This window comes from Ambystoma mexicanum, chromosome 2p (genome assembly GCF_040938575.1).
Source record: "Ambystoma mexicanum isolate Mex_15411 chromosome 2p, UKY_AmexF1_1, whole genome shotgun sequence".
Taxonomy (NCBI): domain Eukaryota; kingdom Metazoa; phylum Chordata; class Amphibia; order Caudata; family Ambystomatidae; genus Ambystoma; species Ambystoma mexicanum.
Window position 1 is genome coordinate 129,084,380 of NC_090923.1, and position 22,554 is coordinate 129,106,933.

A 22,554-nucleotide genomic window follows, 5' to 3' on the forward strand; every position below is an offset into this window, starting at 1 on the left:
TAGTGCCACTGCAGTACGGAAGGCTCTATTTTGTTGGCTCTGTTGCATCTGATACACACCATTTCCAAAGCCCCCTCCCAACAGTCTGTGTACTTCACCTTTCAGAATGTGTGCACAACTGTTTCTCCTGTGCTTTCTCCTTCCCCTCTCCTCGTCTTTCTCCCGTTACCTTGTCCTCCTTCCCTCTTAGCTCTCGTTCTTAATTTCCTTTTCATTGGCTCGCTGCCATCTTTGCTCTGTTTCTCCAATAGTGATGTACATTTTGTACACAGCTGTGTAAGATAAACCCAAGCTTTAAAATATTCAGATGAGCCCGCCTCCATTTTAGTGATTGGGTGATGGAACGGCCACCCCATTGGTTAGCCCTTGAAGAGATTGGGTCGTGGCTGTATGGGGTGTACTACATTTCTTTGAGGGGTGGGGTAGTGGGAGGGGGGGTATGGAACTTTGCTACAGGATTTCATTTAGGAAGGGCGTGTTTTGAGAAAGCTGCTCATAATAACGGGTGTTGACTTACTCTTCCCCCTCAAGGGGCAGCGGAGTGATATTTCATGACCGGGTTGGTGCATTTTTGAGTGAAATGCTGGAAGTGCATCCGGCAACAGGATTTGACTGTCATTTCACGATAGATCCCCTCTCGAAAATGAAAAACCATGAGCGAAGTTCCTTGTCCTTTCTAAGAGAATTCCGATTGCAGTAGAGTCCAGCTATGGAGAAATGGCAAATGAGGAGGTATGCAAAGCTTGTAGGTGTTTTTTGGTTATTTGCCCACCCGTTGACTACTCGTCCCTTTGGCCATTTCTGCCCTTCCCCGTCCAAAAACACTCACCCCTCTGGTCTGTTTGAGCTCACTTTATCCTTGCCATCAAATACGGCCCTCAAAGTGGCCATCAGGTTATTTATTTTTATTTTTTAAGCAGTCTTCTGGGTGTTATTTAATTGGAGTTGTTAACGCGCTACTGGTGTAATAAAAATGTATTAACCAGGTCTGCCTGCACCCACTCCATTTATAAGCACTGTGCGAGTCCTCCACTGTCCTGTTAAAAACGAGCATTGACAAAGCTAACAGGTTCGACTTGTGTTTAAGTTTTAGGCATTTTCCAGGTGCTTGCACCCTTTTGCAGCTGCCGCCATCACCTTTCCCATGCCTGCACACAAGCCCAAGCTGTTGGCATTGCCAATGCTTGTTTGTGAAGGGCTTGTGTTCCTGCTGATCTGTTGGCCTTTCCGGTGCAGCTGTGTGAAATGAGGAGTATCATGGTTCCTGAGATTGAGAACCCCCCCTCCGCCCCCTTATCAGTCGCTCCTTTTTTACCTGCACCGGGCCGATGGGGTGGGTCAACCTGGTCACTGTGGATTTGGCTTAGACTAGACCTTTCCAGAAATGACCAGAAAGGGCTTTGAGGGCCGAGTAAAATCCTAAAGGCTTAGGTTTCTTTTATGCCATTTCAACGTTCTCTTTTTCCATTTTTCTTACAGTTGTCTCCGGAGACGGGACCCAAGCAAGGAGGCACCCGGTTGACCATCACCGGTGAAAACCTGGGCTTGAGGTTCGAGGATATCCTCAACGGTGTGAAAGTTGGCCGCGTTCCATGCCTGCCCGTACAGAGCGAATACATCAGTGCTGAGCAGTGAGTACCGTATGCATCTTCTCCTGTCTTGCTTTGCAGTCGCCTGCCAGATTTGTCTTTTTATGGTGTAATACGCAATGTCCTCATGGGTGTAATTTTAGGGGGGGGACAAGGGTCCTGGTCTCCCTGCTCCCTCCAACTTGTGGCACTCCATTTTGTCCCACTCATTTGGCAGGGGCTCCTTTGATTCAATGCCATGTCCTCCCCAACATTTTCAGCAAAGTTACTCCACTGAAGGCCCCCCCTCCAAATGCCTTCATTCCAAAGCTGTAAATGGTCATGTTGGCCATCCATTGCAATCTCCAGCACACTAGTCAGAACTGTTCTCAGTGGACTGAGTTGTACTCGAGAGAATATATCTTCCCTGCCACAGAGGCATAGAACAATTGCTCTTGGAGTTCAAGATGTTTGGACACCAGAGCAAAAGATAGCATTTTGTTTTTTTGCATTTATATAGCGCTATAAACCCTCCGTCACCTGAGTGCTACTTACCCACCGTGTGTGGTGCTCATTTATCGACTTCGGAAGGATTAAAGGCTGGCACTGCCGGGATTCGAACCTGCATCAGCAGGCTCTGCACAGATGTCAAAGCAAGCGCTCTACTCGCTGTGCTATCTGACCGTCATAGAACATACCTGGATTATGTTGAAGCAACGCCCAAAGGCTGCACAAGTTAGTGGAGTGATATCTGTTTGGAGCTGCCTGGTACTTGGGTTAAGGGCAGAATTTGTATCGGGAGTAAGGGGCCATTCTGAGTCCAAGATATTTGCAATTAGGCAAAGTGCCAAAAATTGCACTTTGACTTCTACCCCTGTTGGAAACCCCCTAATCAGCTTTAAGGTGGACTGTTCTGGGTAGGGATTTTTGTATATTTTAACTAAATAGGGCTCGTAGGGTAAGGGCAGGCTTGGCCAACTCCAGACCTTGAGGGCCGGAAACATGTAAGATTTTCAGGATACCTCTCATTAATATTCACAAGATAAATTTGCATATAATGATTCTAAATGTATGCACGTTTTGTCTCCTGAATATTAATGAGGGATATCTTGAAAACCTGTCGGGATTGCCTTCCTCAAGGCCTGGAGTTGGACATCACTGGGTAAGGCTATTGGTTAAAGTAGGGTGGGGGCATGGGGTAGTGAGGGGGTCTCTCCTGCATTATAAAAAAAAGTGCAAAAAGCAAAGATTAATTTGTTTTTTGACCAACAAAAATCGGTCATTTGTCCTTTCGCTTTTTTATTTTCGTTTATTTCATGGACAACCATCTTGATGTACACATTGAAAGGATGTGAAATGCTACCAGTGATGCAGTGCATGTTTTGCAGTTCAAAAGACTACGAAACCAGCCTGTTTCAGCCGCTCAGGCGGGGGTTGCCTGTTGCAGCCTGAGCTGGAATCTTCAGTTCATAAATGAGTCTGAGATGTGGGAATTCAGTGGTGTAAGCAAGGGTTAATGCAACGTCCAAGCCTCATAATGTGCACAAGAACCCAGGAGACGTGAACACATCAAGGTTTGTGTTAGGAAAGCTTTGATCTTTTTGCAACTTTACACCATTGACTTTAATGGAGTCCACCAGCAAATCTCCACCTTGTCTGGATTCTGCTTGGTTTTTGGGGGGTAAATTAGGCCATCCGTGTCACTCGCAGTGGCCACCCTCCACCTGTTCGAATGTTACAGGTCCTTTCGGCTAGTGGGCTGGGGCAGCCTCTGCCTGACTTCGGATAAAAGGAGATTAACTAAAGTGCAAGATTAAAAACTCTGAAGCCAAAGGACCAGTAGCGACCTGACCAGCATGTGCAAAGCCAACAACCACATTTCAAATGATCAGGGAAGACCTTCTCCGGGTTCGTTCTTCCTTGGCACTTGTGGAACCAAGCAGTCGGAAGCCCTGTTTCACCGCACGGGTCTTAGCCGTGTCTTCGTTTTGGCCTTCACCTGACCAACGCAACCGTAGCTTTGTATGGGCACCTTGCTGGCGCGTCTCTGGAACCTTGTAAGAGAAGGTCAGGTGAGTGGAGATGCCATTATCTCTTCATAACACGGTCCGCATTGCGCCCATAAGTTGGAAGTAGCTACCTTGCCGGCCAAAGGAGGCATAACTAGGTCACCTTGGGACTGGTAATCTACTCCTTCTCTGACGCCTTTGATTATTTTTACAGTGATTGTTGCAAGCGCTTATACGATTAAAACCACCTCCTTGTAATATACTAAGCTTATCTCAAAGCTATGGATTGGCTTCTGAAAGTGCTGCTCTTTGCTAAAATCATCTGGCCTACTTTATGCTTGCAAGTCTATTAACCTTTTTTCAAACCACTTTAGCCATCCGCGGTGTAATTACTTATCAAACTGTGTTGCAGTGTAAACTCGTAAATCACCTATGTCGTTACCACGCCGTGGTGTACATTTGTTTAACAGTGACTGTGTAGTCTTTATATTCTGATTGCCTACGATTAATAAGTATATATTATCTGTACAAGTGCACCTCTGTCGCTTAGCCGACTCTTCTTTTGACTCTACTTTACCCCATCATAGGGAGTTTGCTCTGAATCCTAATTTGGAAACTAGTTGCACCCAGTTGACTTCTCAGAACCTCTCACCAGAGCAGGTTCTGAACACTGCTTGCTATAGCCCCGGGTGGTCTTGTGCACATTGTGGGTCATGGTGTAGCCTCTGCATCTCCGCGTCTCAGGTATATGGTTGCGGTGTAAAAGGGAGGTGACCTAGAAGTTCGGGCTGGACTACCCCTTTGGGGGTGGGACCAAGCCTGATTTGCATATGGTTTTTCCCCTTTTGTAATGGCTTGGCAGGTGAAGAACAATGGTCTGGAGGGTTACCCAGAGCAATGCCAGAGGTCAAGATTTATTCTAAACCTTCCAGCCATCAACTCTTTTGTTTTGCTATTTTCTCCCTGAGTGGGAAAGGTATGCCCAGACGTGGGTCCCTTGCCTGCTGGGCCTAGATACCCAAGCTACTACTCACTGATGATGCCCAACAAGGCTGAAACATGTCTGGGGATGCTTGTGGTCTCGTGCAAAAGGGATGTGACCTAGCAGTTCGGGCTGGGCTACCCCTTTGGGGGTGGGACCAAGCCTGATTTGCATATGGTTTTTCCCCTTTTGTAATGGCTTGACAGGTGAAGAACGATGGTCTGGGAGGGTTACCCAGAGCAATGCCAGAGGTCAAGATTTATTCTAAACCTTCCAGCCATCAACTCTTTTGTTTTGATATGGTTGCGGTGTAGCCTCAGATGGGTTTGGCATTCTAATCCTAAGAGTAGTCATGGAATCTGAAATGGATAATGTGAAGAGGGGGGTGCTGTTCTGAGCTTGAGTCGCACATATATCTTGAAAAGTGGGGTGCTGTACATTGGAGGCTGAGTGCTGTGGCTTAAGGTTGAGTATTACTTGGTCCTTTGGGATTGGTTGTGTAGCCTCAGGTCTACCATCGGGTGCAGTAGTCAAAATGGGCGGGAGCGGATGGGTGCGGTGCTCAACTTAAAAAAAAAAAAAAAAAAGTTACTGTTCCTGTACTATTATTTAAAAAAAAGAAACTATTCTGGGATGGTTTCGTTTTAAAGTAAAAGTGTAGGAAGTAGTTGAAACTTGCACGTCAGTGCAGTGCACTGAACATGCCCTTAAACACCAGGGGCCTCATTATGACCCAGGCGGTAAGGGGTTTACGCCAGCGTAAACATCGCCGACCCTTACCACCTGAGTACGAGATCCCTTAGCGCCATGGCGGATCTAACACCTGCTTTTAGCAGGTGTAAAAATCCATGGTGCTAAGGGACCTTGATGTTAATTACGCCACCGTAATATACGGTGGCGTAATTAACGCCTTCCCCACTCCCATTATGCCCTATGGGGCAAAAATGGGAATGGGGAAGGGTAAATGGGGATTGGGGACTTACCGCCCCGCCAAGGTCGGAATGGGGCGGTAAGTCCGCCAACCCCCATGGCGGAGTTGGCAACTTAGTGCCATGGTCCATGGTGCCAATAGCGCCATGGACCTCCGCCAAGGTCGTAATGAGGCCCCAGGTGTTTGGATTGCGAGGGCGTGGTGATGGGGTTTGTGAGGTATAGGCGAAAATGACCGCACCAAAAGTTCTGACCTATACAAAAAGGTCGTAAATGCATGCCGCCAAAGGTCGAACACCAAAAGTTAGAACTTTTGGTGGCATACATTTTTGGTTGGTAAAAAGACTGCAGGGGTGTCCCCCCGCAACACCCTGCTCACCATACCATACTATACAGTATAGTGAGTGGGTTTTTTCGGAGGACAAACTTGCCGCCCACCCGAGGAAAAAAAAGGACCCTGCAGTGCCGGTTCTCGGAAGTGAAAGGGAACCGGCGCCGCAGGGACACAGCGTGTCTTGAAAGGTAAGTAGAGTGTGGGTGGGGGTATTTTGGGGGTGTGGGTTTGGGTGGGGGTGTGTTGTAGGTGTGGGTGGAGGTGTGGGTTTGTAGGGGTTTTAAATGTATGTTTCCAAGGGAACCTTTGTGGGGTTCTCAAACCTTTTGTGGTGCGTACATTTCTCATGCAAACCTTTCCGTTGCTGACTTTTCCACGACGGAAAAATCGCGCAGATCTATCTGTTTGTGAGGCACCGGGGCAGGGCAGCAGGGAACTTAGTTCCACCATTTTTTTTCGTACACTTTGACCACTGTCATGTGATGGAGTCTCTTCGACTAGTCATAAGTAATTTAGGCCTGAAAGTTTGAGGTAAAGCTGATTTGTATGCATTTGTGTCCTAGTCCAGGTCCCCAGCTCTAAAGATACAGGATACATTTGGGTGTATAATTCTTTGTTTCCAGAGCCCGAGTCCCAAAGAAAGTGGCAGGTGGAAAGAAAGCCAAGCTCCTATCGAGCCAGAGAGTGTGCACCTTTGAGGCGTCTGGGCGAGTCCCCCCTTCTGCTCTTTGATGTTGATTGTCGGGTGCCCTTCAGGCACATATCTGACGTTCTGCCTCATGCTTGGCTGAAGATGCGTGGAGGCCCATTTTAACATGTTGGGGGCAGGCCCTCCTTTCTTAGAGGGGAAAACAGTCTAAGGTCTCGGGAGGATAGCACAGGGGCAATGCGCTTGCATTTGAAGCAAGACGACACGGAGCACCACAGGTTCGATTCCCCGGGTCCGCGCTTAGAAACCTCTGGGTATTAAGTGCGTTATAAATAACCTATCATATCAAGGCACCCGTGGGGTGCATGCATTGAAATGGAGACATAGCAGTACAGCCAGGGGTAAATAGACACCTATTATCTCCAGCCAGCCGGGAGCTGAAACACTAAATGCCACTGAAATGCAAGAAGTCCTCTGTCAGCAAGTGGATGATGTGGAGGAACCAGTGTTAAAAGGCGACGAGGGGAATAACACTCTTGAATACGCTGAGATAAGTGATGGCGGGAAGGCTCCAGCAAATACAGCTTGAAATGCAAGCGCAGTTTAGCGCACATTTCAAGCCCCAGAACGAAAGTAACATAGGCTGCATGCAGTTAGTTGCTGGGGCCACCCGAGGCCCTTTTTCAACTGAGAAGCTTGAAAGGCCCTGATGCTGCTCCTTTTCAGCCTCCCCTTTTGTCAATTGGGTTATTATTAATCTGTAAACCAAAGGCAACCGTTTTGGGGGTGAAATATCCGGCAAAGCAAGCTGGAGTTCTGTCTGTTCACGGAATGTCCTCTTTAAATAGATAATACCCCTCTGGCGCATGCCTTACACTGAGGGTTTTGAACCAGCACCTGGGACCGTATGCTTCCAAATGGACGCCTTGACCCAAATGACTGTTATTGAATTGCCTCCCTGTCTGCTCATATTCGAGATTTCTGCTCTCTGGATCTGCTCGTGATGGAGGGCTGCAGTTAAATACCACTTTCCTGTTCGCTCGCGGAGTTGACTTTGTAGTTAAAATGTCATGCAACAAAAAGCAATGGTTGGAGATGCTTGCGGGGAGAGGGGGCAGGAGGGGCACGGGTCTATACTTTCCAACCACGAGCCTCTGCACTTTGAAATCGAGCTCTGCTGGTAAATTGCAAAGGCAATGGCTTAGTAATCCAGCAACTTAGCTCAGTGGTTCAATGCACCTACTGTATTAGTCTAGCTACAAACAATAAGGCACAGTTGTGAGTGACTGCTCTTCCACTTAGTAATTCATCCTTAGGGAGTTAAATAAATTAAGCACTTAAAACCCAATTGTATGTAGCACTGCTTGACAAGGACTGCTACATTTGAATCACCGGCCCTTTAAACCTAAAAAGGCTTCCTATTGGCAAGGTGCATCTGCCCCCATGGTCCTGTCTGGTATCCCCTCAACATTTAGGGTGCTTTTTCTGAGCTGTTCTTGAAATGGAATTTTAAATGTGGGTGCTGGTGCAGCGGGGCATAACCTTCTTGGCTTTCACCTCAACAGGGTTTATTTTTTTTTATTGGGCATTTGTAAGGCGCTTATACATCAAGAAACTGTTGGCTAAGGTTGGCTAGGATGAGTCTAGACGAACTTAAAAAAAAATTTAAAAAAAATGCAACCATTGTTTTTGTGTTCTCTAGCTGGGCCCCTTCATTATCTGGGATCAGGAACCCTGCAAAAGGACTGGGCATGGTTGGCAAAAAAGCCCAATGGCAAATACAATGCCTGTTCTCATAGATTTGATACCCTCTGAACTGGGTAATGAGTCACTCCCTCCCCCACCCCACCAGTAGCCCAATGGCTCAGTGGCTGTACTGCATAATATTTGCTGGTACCCTGGTCGCACTGTGGCATATAATCGGCCCTGGCATCTATGTGAAAGTGACCCACTGTCGCAAATGGTCACTTATTAGGACTCTGTTTCATTACTACCCAACTGGGAGAGCTGGGTAAAATGTGTTGCAAACAGTGCATTTAAAAGCATATTTGATTGGTAACATTGGTCAACTCTACCTACGTCACAGTGCAGTAAATCATCAAACATGTCAACTTTGACTATAAAAACATTTCACAGAAAAAAGCTGCCCCACACTAGCAGGTTGGAGCGGCCAACTATAGTTGGACTGGATAACCAGGTCTCATAGTTAGGGTGGCGTAGCTTCTAAACCTGCCTAATTTTAGGTTTTGTTGCATTAAGTCTGCACCTTATCGTCACTTCAACTGAATTTGTTTTCACTGAATTTCAAGGGTTTTGTTAAGCTATACCTCCCACCCCTGTTTTTCGGTATTACCCAAATTGATCGAACACAGTTGTTCGAATTACCTAATTGACCAAAAGTCAAGGGTCTGAATTGACCTTTGGTTCCCCCCGCATATATGTAACAATTGACCTTCACAATTCGGTCAATTGTGCAAAGGTCAATTGTGATTCGAACAATTTGTCTACAACCTGTATTTCTGCCTTTTTTCTGATAACAGAACTGATGACCTATCCTTTTCTTAGCAGCGTCTGTTTTAACTACGCAACATGTTTACCAAGTATTTTATCTTTTCGCGTATCCACTAAATATAAATGGATTACTATTGGTGCCCTAGGAATGTTGGGGTTAGGTTAGTGATTACAATAGGGGCGCTGTGATGAGAATGTGTGAGGTATGTGTAGTTGGAGACTGATGAGGAAGTGTGAGGCGGGGCCGTGGGCGACTGTGACGAGGAAGAGTGAGGTGGGGTTAGTGGGGCGACTGTGACGAGGAAGAGTGAAGTGGGGTAGTTGGGGACTGTGAAGAGGAAGATTGGCATGGGCTAATGTGAGGTGTCTGTAGTTGGAGAGTGACAAAGAGATGTGGAGTATTGATTCTGTGACAAGGAAGAGTGAGGTCGGGTAGCAGGGGACTGTGACAAGAAAGAGAGGAGTGGGGGACTGGCAAGGAACACTGAGTTGGGGTAGTGTTGGGGGACTGTGATGAGGAAGAGTGGGGGTTAATAGAGGACTCTGAGGGAGGTGGGAGTAGTGGTGCCACTGACGAGGAACAGTGAGGTGCGGGACTGACTCAATGTGTGGTTGGGTTAGTGGGGGACTGACGAAGAGTGAGGTCGGAGTAGCAGGTAATGTGACGAGGTAGAGGGATGTGGAGTTATAAAAGTAAGATTACTATTGGGTACTGGGACGAGGAAGAGAGTGCTGATAATGTAGATAACTTCCCTACTGATGTCAGGAGTGATTTCAGTTCTTAACTGTTAAGTCACGAGAACAGCGTATCCAATCAAAACAAAGGATCTAGTAAGCCAGCTTCTGCTTCCTTAGATCTTGCACACCTATCTATTAAACAATGATGAGCTTTGTCAGCCTTTTTTACGCCCTATAACATTCCGTCCCACTCATTTTGAGTTTATTTAAGAAGCAATCCCTCTAATTCTTTTATATTAAAAACAAGGATTGCTTCCTCAGTGAACACTTCTATTCCCCCAACTAGCAATCACAGATTGCCACATCCAAAGTGAAGTATTTACACTTTTTTTTGATGCCACTCGAAATGAATTGAGATCTCGGCAAAACACTTTTTTTTTTTTATTATTTTTTTTTTTTATTGAAATTTTATTTCTACCGCACTCGTACACAAGTGTTTCAGAGCGCAACAAGGCAAGGGAGGGGAAACGGGGGAGAACAAAACAGCGATCTACTAGGCCCAGTGATATTGAGAACGCACAAGTGCATGGGAGAGGGGGGAGGGGAAAAGTGCATGGAAGGAGGGAGAAATGGAAAGTGCGAAGCAGAGGAGAAACAGATAAATGTCGATAAATAATAAAGGCAACAAACAGTGGTAATGCAGCCAGCAATTTGCAAGTGCTAGGTTGAAGGCAGCAGACAAGGTAGGTCTGATAAGTGCAGGAAGAAAAAGGGGGTTTGTATGGGTACAGGTAGAGACCCCTGTGCAGGGGGTGGGGGTTGGGAGGAGCTACACCAGCCCCAAACTTTCCAAATTAATCGTTTGACATTTCCTACATGCTCTATAGCCTCAAAACTACCCTACTTGCACGCATTTTTTTTATCATGTTATGGCAGTTTCCAAAAACGAATCTAGATTCAAATCGAGATTTACATAATGGTAGATTTGCGGATTTTCCGAAATGAAACACTTTGGAACTAGAAATGCATCTGGGAGACATAGATAACTTTTCGGGTACACTAATAAAAAGACAGGATGGATTTACGCCAAAAGAACAAATGGTTTCCTTCGAACGCTTTATACCTAACTTGTTTATTTGGCACACGCCCGTCCTGTGGTTTGGCCTGTGCGTTTGCGCAAAAACTGACATTTTCCAAACTAAAAAAATAAAGTGAGAAACGCCCCTTTTTTTTTTAACCTTTATCTCTTTTGAACCGTAACAGATTTGCACACAAATTACTTTTTCTAAACTAACATTCAAACATTATACAGTGCAAAATTCACAGCATAAAAATAAAGTAGATAACTAGTGTGCTTTTTTTGTTGCTGGATGTATGTATATGCAAGCACTGCAGCCAAGAGCAGGACTGTCCAGTATGTAGAACAGAATAGTACCTGGCAGGGGGTGGGGGAGGGCTGCTTCTCACCCAATGAGGAGGCTCAGAACGGGGGTGTTATAGACTGTAATCCTGCCGCTCTGAGCCGCCTCAGTGCTGGAGTCCGCCATCTTCCTCTGCGGGGCCACAAAGTAAGTGATCCCTTCTCCCAACCCACAGATTTCCCCTCCCTACCTTCCCCACTTACCTTTTTTTTGGATCCTTTTCTGGATCAAACGCGCTGGGAACACTTCTGTCCCCAGCGCGTCCGCTCCTGATCTGCGACACGCCGCCATGGAACGGGAGAAGGGAATACGTGTAATCCCTTTCCCGTTTTCTTTGCTTTTTTAAAACTAACTAATGGGCCCCGTGGCATTACCTGAAGCAGTAATGCCCTCCCCCTGCTCCGGGATTATTGCTTAATTGGTAGTGTTTATCTTTCATTCCGCAATTGTCACATGGGTCTATGCACATTGGTTCCTAATGCAGACCTAGCTACCAGACTGATCTAGGAGTTGACTAGGGATTGATGTCATAGTAGGTCCCAGTAGCCAACCAGAAATCTAACAAAGGAACATTCTGGAATCCTTGATGTTGAGGGAGCTTTTGTGTGGGTTAAGTGCTGTGAAAGGGGTCCTCCACTCTAATGTCTGACAGAGATTTGTAGAGCTTTGCGAATTACCTAGTGCTCCGTGCATGTTGAAGATGGGGCTCCCGCATCAGCATTCTACTGGCCGGAGGCATGTGCTGATTTTACCAGTGAAATAATGTTGGGGAATTAAGCAGAGAGTTGGTGAAACAGAGGCTGTGAAACCTAATAAGAGCCGAGAGGCCGACTGGTTGCTTCCTTCCCTGAGCGAAGTGGGGTTGGGTGAACCACCCCCCCCCCCCAATCCTCCCACCGGACTTTCCTCGCCTATAACTACTTGTGTTAACCTGGCCTTGGCTAACAGAAGGACCACTTACGGTTAATACTTGATGACATAGTGGGGTTGCAATCAAAGAAGCAAAGCTGGCTATGTTAATGTGGTGGGGCTTTCTATCTCTGAATCAACGCAAGTTCTGACCCTCTTTAATCTGAGCATGGCCCTAGATACTTGTGGGGTAAACACAAGGGAGACTCCTATTAATCCAGTGATGATCTAATGTACGTAGACGCCAACTGATTAATGCCAAAAGAGGAAGTGCTTCGGAGTACTCGGCACATGCCAGTACCAGACGTGTTGGCTAATGGCCCAGTTAGGAAATTGGGTCAGTCTGCCCCATGGAAGGGTACCCTGTGTTCTCAACTGATCCTTCCCTCTCTGGTTCTTTCTAGGATTGTGTGTGTGATTGGTGACGCCAGCACCATCCGAGGACAAGAAGTGTCGGTGGAGGTGTGTGTACGCGACTGCTCTTCTGATTACAAGGCTGTCTCGCCTAAAGGCTTCACCTTTGTGGTAAGTTGTGGAACCTGTATTTTTGTTGTTTTTGGTCTTCTACGGTTTTCTTTCAGGGAATGCTTTGAAATTTTGATAATTAAACTCGCAGATCATTTACTGCTGTACTTGGATTCGAAGAGGGTGTGCGTGTGCGCCTCTCGAAAAAAAAAAATACTCGGATCATATCTTGTTTAAAAAATCTGTTCAAAATCTAAACCATACTTCTGGAATTATATTATAGTTTAAAGGTTTGTAATGAACCGTATAAAATAAAAAATGTATTAATAAAAAAAAAGTCTGGAATTCTGCCTCACACGCGCATGCCTATTAGATATTTTTACTTGGGACCGCTAAATATTGCACATTTTGAGACCAAGTACATTTGCTGGGTTGTATTTGCTTTTTTGTAGAACACAGATTATCCGCTGGTAAATGTTGTATATAGCCAGATGAGGCTCGAGCCTTGTTAAGTGTGTGGGGGTGACTGATGCCTTCAGATGGAGGGAGGGGCCTTGCACCTCTAATCTGCAGTGACCATTTTCCATGTGGTGTTGGCCAGTGGTTTAGCTGTTGATGGTGGAACCGGTAATATTGAGCTCCAGCACCCGAGCAAACGGTTATCCCAAGAAAAACACTTTACCGCCCTGTGCCATAATTCCGTATGCACAGGAATTTGTAGCACGTTATATTCAAGCAGAAAACTACGCTTAGGTTTTTAAAAAAATAAGGGACTCCTGCATGACAGTTCCACGCGTGTCCTAAATCGTAGTGTGGCGCGATGCATGTATGCAGCTGAACATCTGGGCTACTAGACAATTTAGTGTTTGCACCACTTTTCCTAACCTATCAGCAGCTGTCTGCTAATTTTGACACTAGACCATAGTCTGTTCTCTTGATCATAACCTCTGCTTCACTGCCCACAAAGAAAAATATGGGATTTTGTTTGGTGCCGGCAGCTATTTGTGTTCGATGATGAAATGTTTTGGGTAAATGGAATGTAAACTGCAACTTTCAGGTGTTGTCCTGTCCTTGAGCGCATGTTCCTGGTCTTGGGTCTCCACTAAACCTCATGCAGGCCTCAATTGCTTGGGTCCCAGTAGGTGGCTGGTCACGAGCTCCAGGCACTGCTTTAAAAACGTTGTGCAAGATGACCTCGCTCATACGGCTATTGCTTCTTCCAGTGCTCTGTGGTGCGTTTCTCCACCGAGAAGCTTTGGATGCTTGCGTGCAAATGTCGCTCGTAGGTAGATTATTTTGATGCCTCCTTTATTTTGCTATCCAGATTCCGTCCTTCTCGCACATTGCACCAGCCCGTGGACCCCTCTCTGGAGGAACCTGGGTGACCATCCGTGGCAGTCATCTGAACGCTGGGAGCGATGTTGCGGTGACCATTGGCGGGCGCCCCTGTCTATTTTCACGGTGAGTGATTTCTGTAAATGGAGTCTCTTCCCTTTTCTTAGACTTCCTCTCTCCTTCCTCCCCAGAACTTGCACTTCACCGTGCCCTACCCCTTGTCCCCAATCCCCAGCACCTGTTTGCCAGCAAATTCTGACGAGCCACCGGACTCCAGTTTAATCTCTTTTTCTTTTCCCCCAGGCGAACTGCCAGTGAGATCCGCTGTAAAACACCGTCGGGCCCAGCCCCCGGCCCTGCACCAATTATTATAAATATAAACCGTGCTGAGCTCTTCAATGGCTCCGTGAGGTACAATTACACCGAAGACCCCACCATTCTGAGGATTGATCCAGAGTGGAGCATTAACAGGTAGGTGCCGCCCACCAATGGGACAGTAAGCCACTGCACGCTCCAGACCTATATTCCCCTCTTCGATGGCGTCAACCCTGTCCACTAAAGTCTGCATCACTAGTAATGTTGGGAGGATAGCCCTATGGCAACGCACCAGTCTTGGAAGCAAGACCATTCTGAGCAACCCAGGTCGGAATCCTGAATCCGCACTTGAAACCGAGCGCGTTATAAATAACCGGCACTTGCACGATCTGAATGTACAAGGCCTAGTAGGATCGTTCCACCCTTCCAGCCCCCGCCCCCTTTGACTTGTTGCGTTTTGAGAGACGCGTACGATCAGATTAACCTGGCCGAGCAGTGGGTCAGCACATTGACTTTCCACAGGATGTGAATTCAGCTGGGGTTCCCAGACATCCGGTTCACGCTGCTGGACGCATCTGGTTATGGGATGCCCTTAGCCCCCACCTGGGGTCTCGGGAAGGCCATGACCATATTTGGGCACACACCTGTTTCTTTATGCACTAGGTAAACCAATCTCAGTTGTGAAATCTCAATGTGTGTGCATTTTAGAGCGACTTGATTCAAACGGGCCTGTTTTCTTTGAAATGGGCAAAATGGCATAGTAATTGTGCTGTCATTTTAAAGACACACAGAAGGCTGCTTCCTACCAGAGGGCAAAACACACAGCTGAGCTTCAGGGCGACGTTTGGGACATCTGCCACGCGTGTCCCAGCTACACCCAGGAAGCAAGACACATCTGCAGCAAGTCTCCAGATTAGGGTTTAGTGGGGAATGGGTGCGGGGGGAGGGAGAGAATCTGCGAGCCAGTCGGGCATGCCAAAATGAGGCTCTCTGACAGGGTAGCGGTTTTAGTCTTTGATAAGTGCTTGAGCACTTGGGAATGGCCACAATAGTTCAGAAGGGGGTCTCCTCTCAGGCTTTGCTGCTGCCCCGTGTGTCTTTGTCTCTCTTTTTACGACCTGCAAGACTCACTAAAAAGTCCAGCTGGGTTATGCGGACTTGGTTGAACATTACAGCCCGCTATTCTGTTTTTTTATTTTTTCTGCAATCTAAAAAGAGAATTTGATTTACTTTCCTGCTTAATATCTTTATAGTAACGCTTATGTTTATTTTGAAAACTATATATTTACAGATGTATTGTGTGGACGTTCCCTTATTGTGCGTTTCCCAAACATTAGTTACTGTACCATTAAACCAGCTCCCTCCTCCTGCAGAGCTGCCTTGTCTGCCCTGCCTACACTCTGTGTCAGTAACTCGAGGGAAGCGGCAAGTGGGTTATGTCTGGGCCCTAGAGGTAAGGTCTGAAATAGATCTTTCTAGCTGCGTGTGTAGCGTTGGCCATGTCTCTAGTACTAGTCGCAGCCCACGGTATTGCATCAATAGGTTGAGGGAGCTTAATGGGTAAGTTATACACTGGGGAGTCCCTTTTTATTTTATTTATTACATTTGTATAGCGCTCAAAACAGCCCATGGGCATCGCTGCGCTGTTACTTGCAGGGACCTTAGTTACAGGGAGGTACGATATAAATAAGGGAAGTACAATATACATATTTTACATAGTTTGCATTGGTAACACATTGCAGATACATTTTCAGGTTTGTCAGGAGGAGTGGCGCGAGGTCCTATAGGGACTGTGGTGTTGATAAGGCGAACAGAGTGGTTTTCATGGCTTTGCGGAAGGCAAGGAGTGAGGTATACTATGCTCTGTTGGATGAAAATCTGACCGTCATACCCATGTATTCCAAAATGTACTGAATGATCAGATCTCTGCACCCCTGAAGCATGCCCATTGCAGGACAAGCTGTGGTGCAGAGCCCTGCACCCCCATCACGGATCCTTGCAGCACGCCTTAGACATTTTTGCAGAGTTTTTGATGGAAAGAGGTCACTATGATATATTAGTGACCTGCAACTTGTGTTTCTGAGCCCTCATGATGCATGTAGTTCACACTTGTCTCCTGTTGTATGTCAGCAATATATGCAACGTTTTTAAATGCTTTGCTCTCAATTTACTCATCTAGTGGCGGGACACCCATCACTGTAACAGGAACCAATCTGGCTACAATCAAGGAACCTAGAATAAGATCAAAATATGGAAGCACCGACCAGGAGAATGTAAGTCGACTTGAATGTACGTGGCGGTGTGAAGCCGTCTACTCTGATATTGGCCCCGTAGGAGGCAAGGCTGGGATACTGCGAAGTGTTGCGTAGATGCTTGGGTCCCTCGACCTTTCCGTGTCATGTGTAATCTTTGATCCATTACATTTGCCACGGTCATCTGTATGTCCTAGGTCAGGGTTGTCCAACTCCAGGCCACGAGGGCAGAGATCCTGACAGGTTTTCAGGATATCCCCCATTAATATTCATGAGGAAAAATATGCATACGTTTGGAATCATTGTATGGAAATGTATCATGAATATTAATGAGGGACATCCTGAAAACCCAACAACGATCCGGCCCTCCAGGTCTGGAGTTGGGCAACCCTGTCCTAGGTGGTCCTTTCACACAAGGGAAGGGGCATGAGTGCATTTTCTGTAGCGGAATCTCTGAATCCGTCCTTGCTTAGCTTTACAAATTCACCCCTTTCAACCCCCCCACATCCTACCTGTAGTAACCCATGAGAAAGAAGCGTTGCTTGTATTCACTGCTCTGTTGCATCCCAGCTAGGTTTGAGATTTATAAAGCACGTACACGCGTAATGGTGGATGTTGACAAGCTCTCGATCATTATATTGCAGTGAGTTTCCCCCCAGACCTGAACTCAGTTTTCAGTTGTGAGGACACTAGTACAAATGAGCTATTAAAAATTCATCACACTTGCCTTACCATCGGTGGTGTCTGGAAACTGGAATGACCGTCCTTTTTTCCCCTCCTTTTCTCCAGAACTGCACAGTCTACAATGACACCACCATGGTGTGTCTTGCCCCTTCCGTTGACAACCCTTTCAGATCCCCTTCGGAGATGGGCGACCGCCCCGACGAAATAGGCTTCATCATGGATAGCGTGCAAGCCCTGTTGATCATGAACAACACCGGCTTCGTCTACTACCCGGATCCTGTGTTCGAGCCCTTGAGTCCTACTGGCATCCTCGAGCTGAAGCCCAGCTCCCCGTTGATACTCAAGGTGAGGTCTATTGTACGTCTGCCTATGGTCTTTCTCAAGGGGTTAATCTCTGCTCGTCTCACCTCGTATTTGTACTGCAGCTTCAGGGTCTGTCGTTAAGCCCCCTGCATGTTGGGTAATCAATGTGGCGGAAATTGAGGGGGGGTTGCAAGAGATTCTTTCCATGAATCGATTGGTTCAATTACAAGATGTTTGCAATAGGGCATTATCCAAAGGACCTTAAACATGGCCATGGAATTTGCATATGATTCATTGTATGTATCGGTTATGTCGCGATTTTGCAAAAAACGGAATAAAAAAATACAGAAGGTTCATATTGGGACAAATGAGGTGGGGGGGGAGCTTATGCCTGAAAGGGTTTGTATTTGTACACAATTCTGAATCATGCTGCCCCTGACCCATTCAACAAGAGTGTGTTCTGGCTAGAGAAGGCAGGGGGTCATGGCCAATGGGGTTATTGGGGAACCCCGAAACGTATAGTGTGATACATTGACCATGTCTGCCATGTCTACACATTTGGATGTAGTAGACATTTAGAAGGGTCATTACACGAATGTTACTATACACATTTATTTTAGAATTGTATTTCTTCTTTTGTGCAAACCCAGCAAGGGTGTGAACATTATGGCCAGTGAATAACGTACTTCACTGAGCATTTGATTGAACGTAATATTGTATGAATATATGTGTAAGAGTACATAGATTTTTGACAATGAATTTTGTGGATTTGTTTCTGATTATTTGTTTCTGATTGAATTTGCTTTAATACTTGTTTCAAGAGTTGTTTGAACAATATTATTGAAGAGGCTAAGCCCTCCAGTAGAGTGACCAGGTTTTTTGCCACAGTTGTTTCTGAGGTAATTACATTTTTGTTATTGGGGATCCCCCCCCTTGGGGGCGAAGGGGAGTAAGGAACAGAAATCCCAACCCCTTTTTTGTTTTGTTGGAAAAAACAGAATGGGGGGGGGAGCAATATGGGCATGGAACCTACATTAGATGTGAACGATCCCATGTGGATGATAGAAATGGAATTAAACCAATACCGGATTTAAGGACAGATTGAATTAGCGAATAATGAGCAAACCAGAGCGCGGCTCAATGAACACCATAGCATAGTATCAAGCAGGGCAAAGAAGCAGGATTTGGCCCAGTGAATACGGAGTAGAGAGAAGAAGCTGAGGAGAAGCGTCAGAGCAGGAGTTTCCATTGATGAGCGGATGGGTAGGGAGTAGCAATACAATACAATTCATGCATGTATGGGCTAAGCCAAGATAACGTGCATGCAGCTGTACAGGAAACGCAAGCCTTTGGAGAAGGTTGAGGGAAGATGGGATCTGAAAGAGAAGACAGTCCAGCGGTGGAAGTCTGTGGGCAGGCGAGGAACCATGATCCGGGCCAGAGAACCCCATGATGAAGGTGAAGAGCAGGCTGATTGTGTTGCATAGCTGGAAACGACTGTGCATGCAAACAATGATATGTAAATTGAGAAAGTGAAGGATTAGAATTTACAATCCAATCCACAATTCCACTATACAGGTTTCTCAAACGTAGCAGGGCTTCTGCCTCCAAACTGCATTGTGTGACGTCTAAATTGCACTAATAGGACTCCCTCCCACTATACAAGTCTCTCAAATAATCTAACTGCCCTTAGCTTAGTACTCGATCAATCCCGGAAACCCACCACAACCTAACTCGGTCAAGTCCCATTCCAACAGACCGTTATCACCCTAACCCCCCCCCGACAGCGCACCCTTAGGAAACTCACCCTACCCACCGACAGGAAAGCAACACTGAGCCTGAGAACACCCCAGCGCATCCAGAGAAGGAAAAACCGAGGGCACTGCGACTGCACAACATAGCATAGAGGACCAACTACCTTACTACGCCTGCATTTAAACTGGAAAATGGCCGACCCAGAAAAGGTCGCAGAGAAAGAGAACAAGACCGTGCAACAAGAGACGCGAAGACACAGCACCAACAGAATCCACAAGAAGCAGCCCCACTGGAAGGAAACACGCCCAACACAGCCATAACCGGAACAAAATCTACAAGAGAAAAATCCCTATACCTCACACCTTACCTCGCAACAACTACGGTACACCAACACCCCAACACGGAAACCCTGAAACATGCAAAGAATTTCCTGAAACAACTGGAAAAACGATGGGAGCACTCAACAAGAGAGTGGGAGGGCTCCGACCCCATCACACCTTACATCACAAGAACAGAGGGACAACATAGTTTTCCACTACATCCCGCACAATACGGTGAAGCACCGACAACAAGCAATGCTACCAATGAATCAGACTCAATGAAGAAACCACCGCTGATCTTCACCCGAACAGCATCACAGCAGAAACACCAAGAATAATCAGCCCTGTTACCAACCTACTGTACCGCTTCAATGAAGAAGCGGCTGTCGCAGTTCTTCATCCTACCAACATCAATGCGGAAACACCACAAACAAACCTGAACAATAAATAACCCCAAAACAAAATCTCACCCAGAGAATCCACTGCAACCTAATAAACGCAAGGTCAATGTCCAAACACTCAACTGAAATATACGACCTCCTTTCAGAAGGAGGCATAGACATCATATTTATAACCGAAACATGGCTAGGCGACAACTACAAGATCATCCTCAACAACTGCCTGCCTGAAGACTTCAAATGCATCCAAACAAAATCATAAAAAGTGGGGGGGGACTAGCGATCATCCACAAGGAACAACAGGCCATCAAAATGGAAGATCCTCTAAACATCGAAAAATGCGAGTCCTTAATACTGCGACTTTCAGTAAACCCCAAAACTAAGCTGAAATTCATACTGATATACAGACCACCAACCTACGACACAACCTTCATAGACGCTTTCACGGAAGCAATCACCACCCTAGCCATCAAGTACAATCATCTGCTCATCCTCTGAGACTTCAACATCTGGTTCGACGAAGAAACCACAACCACACAAAAATCCCTAACCGCCCAACTAGCAGCCATGAACCTACAACAACTAGTCAAAGGAGCAACCTACTCAGCAGGGCACACACTTGACGCAATCTTCGCCAACAAGGATCTCATCACCATGGCACCCCCAATTCAAATACTTTGGAGCGACCACCTCATCATTCCATTCATAATCACAACGACCGCTCCAACAAAAAAGCAACAAGAAAAATGACCCATCATGATGAAAAGAAATTGGAGAACCATAAAAAGCTCCAACCTAACTGAACTCCTAGAATTCAGCAAACCACAAGCATCAACCATGGAAGAAGCAGATCTAGACAAAGTTGCCCTACTTCATACCTGGATCGCAACAACCCAACACAACATCGCCAAAGAAAAGCCCTTCACCCCATCACGTAAGAAAACCACAGCAAGGTGGTTCACCCCACTACTCAACGCCATGAAAAGAAAAAACCGAAAACTAGAATCTTAATGGAGGGCCAACAACACCTCTGCAAACAAATTGAAATTCCTACAACAGATCCGCTCATATAAAAAGGAAATACAAAAAGCGAAGAGGAAACATTACGACAACCGAATCTTTAGAGCACCAAACGCCCAGAAAGAACTATTCAAAATCATAAACGAAATAAAAAACCCACCGGGCTGCAACAACACGCCAATTGCATCGATGAAACTCTGCGACGACCTTGGAGACCACTTCAAAAACAAAATAACCTCCATTCAACACACCCTTCAAAACAGACCAAGCGATTACAGCGCAAACCCCACCGACACAGACGAGGAACACGCAAACAAGCTACGAAACTTCCCAGAGATATCAGTTGAGGCTTTTCGTCAAACTGGTAAACCAAAGCAACAAATCAGGCTCTCCTGAAGACCCCTGCCCCCGGATATATACAAAACAATTATCAAACAAGGAACCCCCATGGAATACCACAGGAACCTCCTCAACCTCTCAATCTCAACAGGTAAAGTACCACAGGCCTTCAAATCAGCCTACATCAAGCTACTCAAAGACACAACAGGAAATGTAGAGGACTTATCTAACTATAGACCCATCTCCAACATACCTTACACAGCCAAACTGCTAGAAACGTAAGTCTACCAAACAACCCAAGAATTCATAGAAGAGCATTGCCTACTAGACCAAGCACAAGTTGGTTTCAGACCCATGAGAGGAACAGAATCGGCTCTCCTCTCAATATGGGACGACCTAAAAACAAATGCAGACTCGGACAACAGTACCGCCCTGATTCTCCCTGATCTGTCTGCAGCTTTCGACACTGTCAACCACGCCATCCTCATAAAGAGACTAGAAGGACTAGGGATAACAGACACTGCCCTACTATGGATCAAATCCATCCTAACAAACAGAACAGAAACGGTATGGATGAAACCTTTTAAATCCAAACCCAGAGAATCCATGTGCGGAGTACCACAAGGCTCATCCTTCTCCCCGCTGCTATTCAACATCTACATGTACCTACTAATCAAACTCATCAAAAAACACGGCCTCACATGCTACAACTACGCCGACGATACTCAAATAATCTTCAACATACAAGATACCAGAGAAAAAAGCACCACACTAGAGAATTGCCTTCGTGACATATTCAACTGGATGAACCTCAACCATCTCAAAATCAACCCAGGCAAAACAGAGATAATGATCGTTTCAAAAAAGGGAGGAGACATAAACTACATCCCCTGGCCAAGAGAGCTCGGCACCACACCAGAACCATCAACTGTAAAAAAAACCTAGGGGTCCTGATGGATAACAATCTCACTCTAGAGCCACAAGTAAACTCGGTAATCAAGAAATGTTTCTTCCTCCTGCGAGCAGCAAAAAGGATCCTACCGTTCCTGTCGTTCGCCAACAAAACACTTACCATCATCGCTGTGATCATGTCCAGAGTAGACTATGCCAACAGCCTATACCTGGGCATGCCCGAACGACTTCTAAATTAACTGCAGTGCTTACAAAATGCAGCAGCCAGATTCCTCCTCAAGCTACCCCGAAGAGAACACATCACACCCGCGCTAAAAATACTACACTGGCTACCACTAAAACAACAAATAAAGTTCAAGTCCATGTGCATCACGCACAGAGCAATACACAAACAAGGCGCAGAATTCCTAAGCGACAAACTACGCCTACATCAACCGACAAGAACACTAAGATCAAGCACCGACT

The 22,554-nt window shown here is 46.2% G+C and overlaps 1 protein-coding gene across 3 annotated transcripts in view; it reads left to right on the forward strand.

Moving 5' to 3' along the window:
• The window catches only part of PLXNA1 (plexin A1), an 812,782-nt gene that overhangs the window by 665,339 nt on the left and 124,889 nt on the right, over positions 1-22,554 (forward strand). For all 3 annotated transcript variants that reach the window (XM_069643382.1, XM_069643384.1, XM_069643383.1), the window contains exons 13-18: positions 1,480-1,631; positions 12,396-12,516; positions 13,781-13,917; positions 14,095-14,262; positions 16,286-16,379; positions 17,148-17,387. In XM_069643382.1, coding sequence (XP_069499483.1) covers positions 1,480-1,631; positions 12,396-12,516; positions 13,781-13,917; positions 14,095-14,262; positions 16,286-16,379; positions 17,148-17,387 — 912 coding nt within the window. The remainder of the gene's footprint in view (positions 1-1,479; positions 1,632-12,395; positions 12,517-13,780; positions 13,918-14,094; positions 14,263-16,285; positions 16,380-17,147; positions 17,388-22,554) is intronic.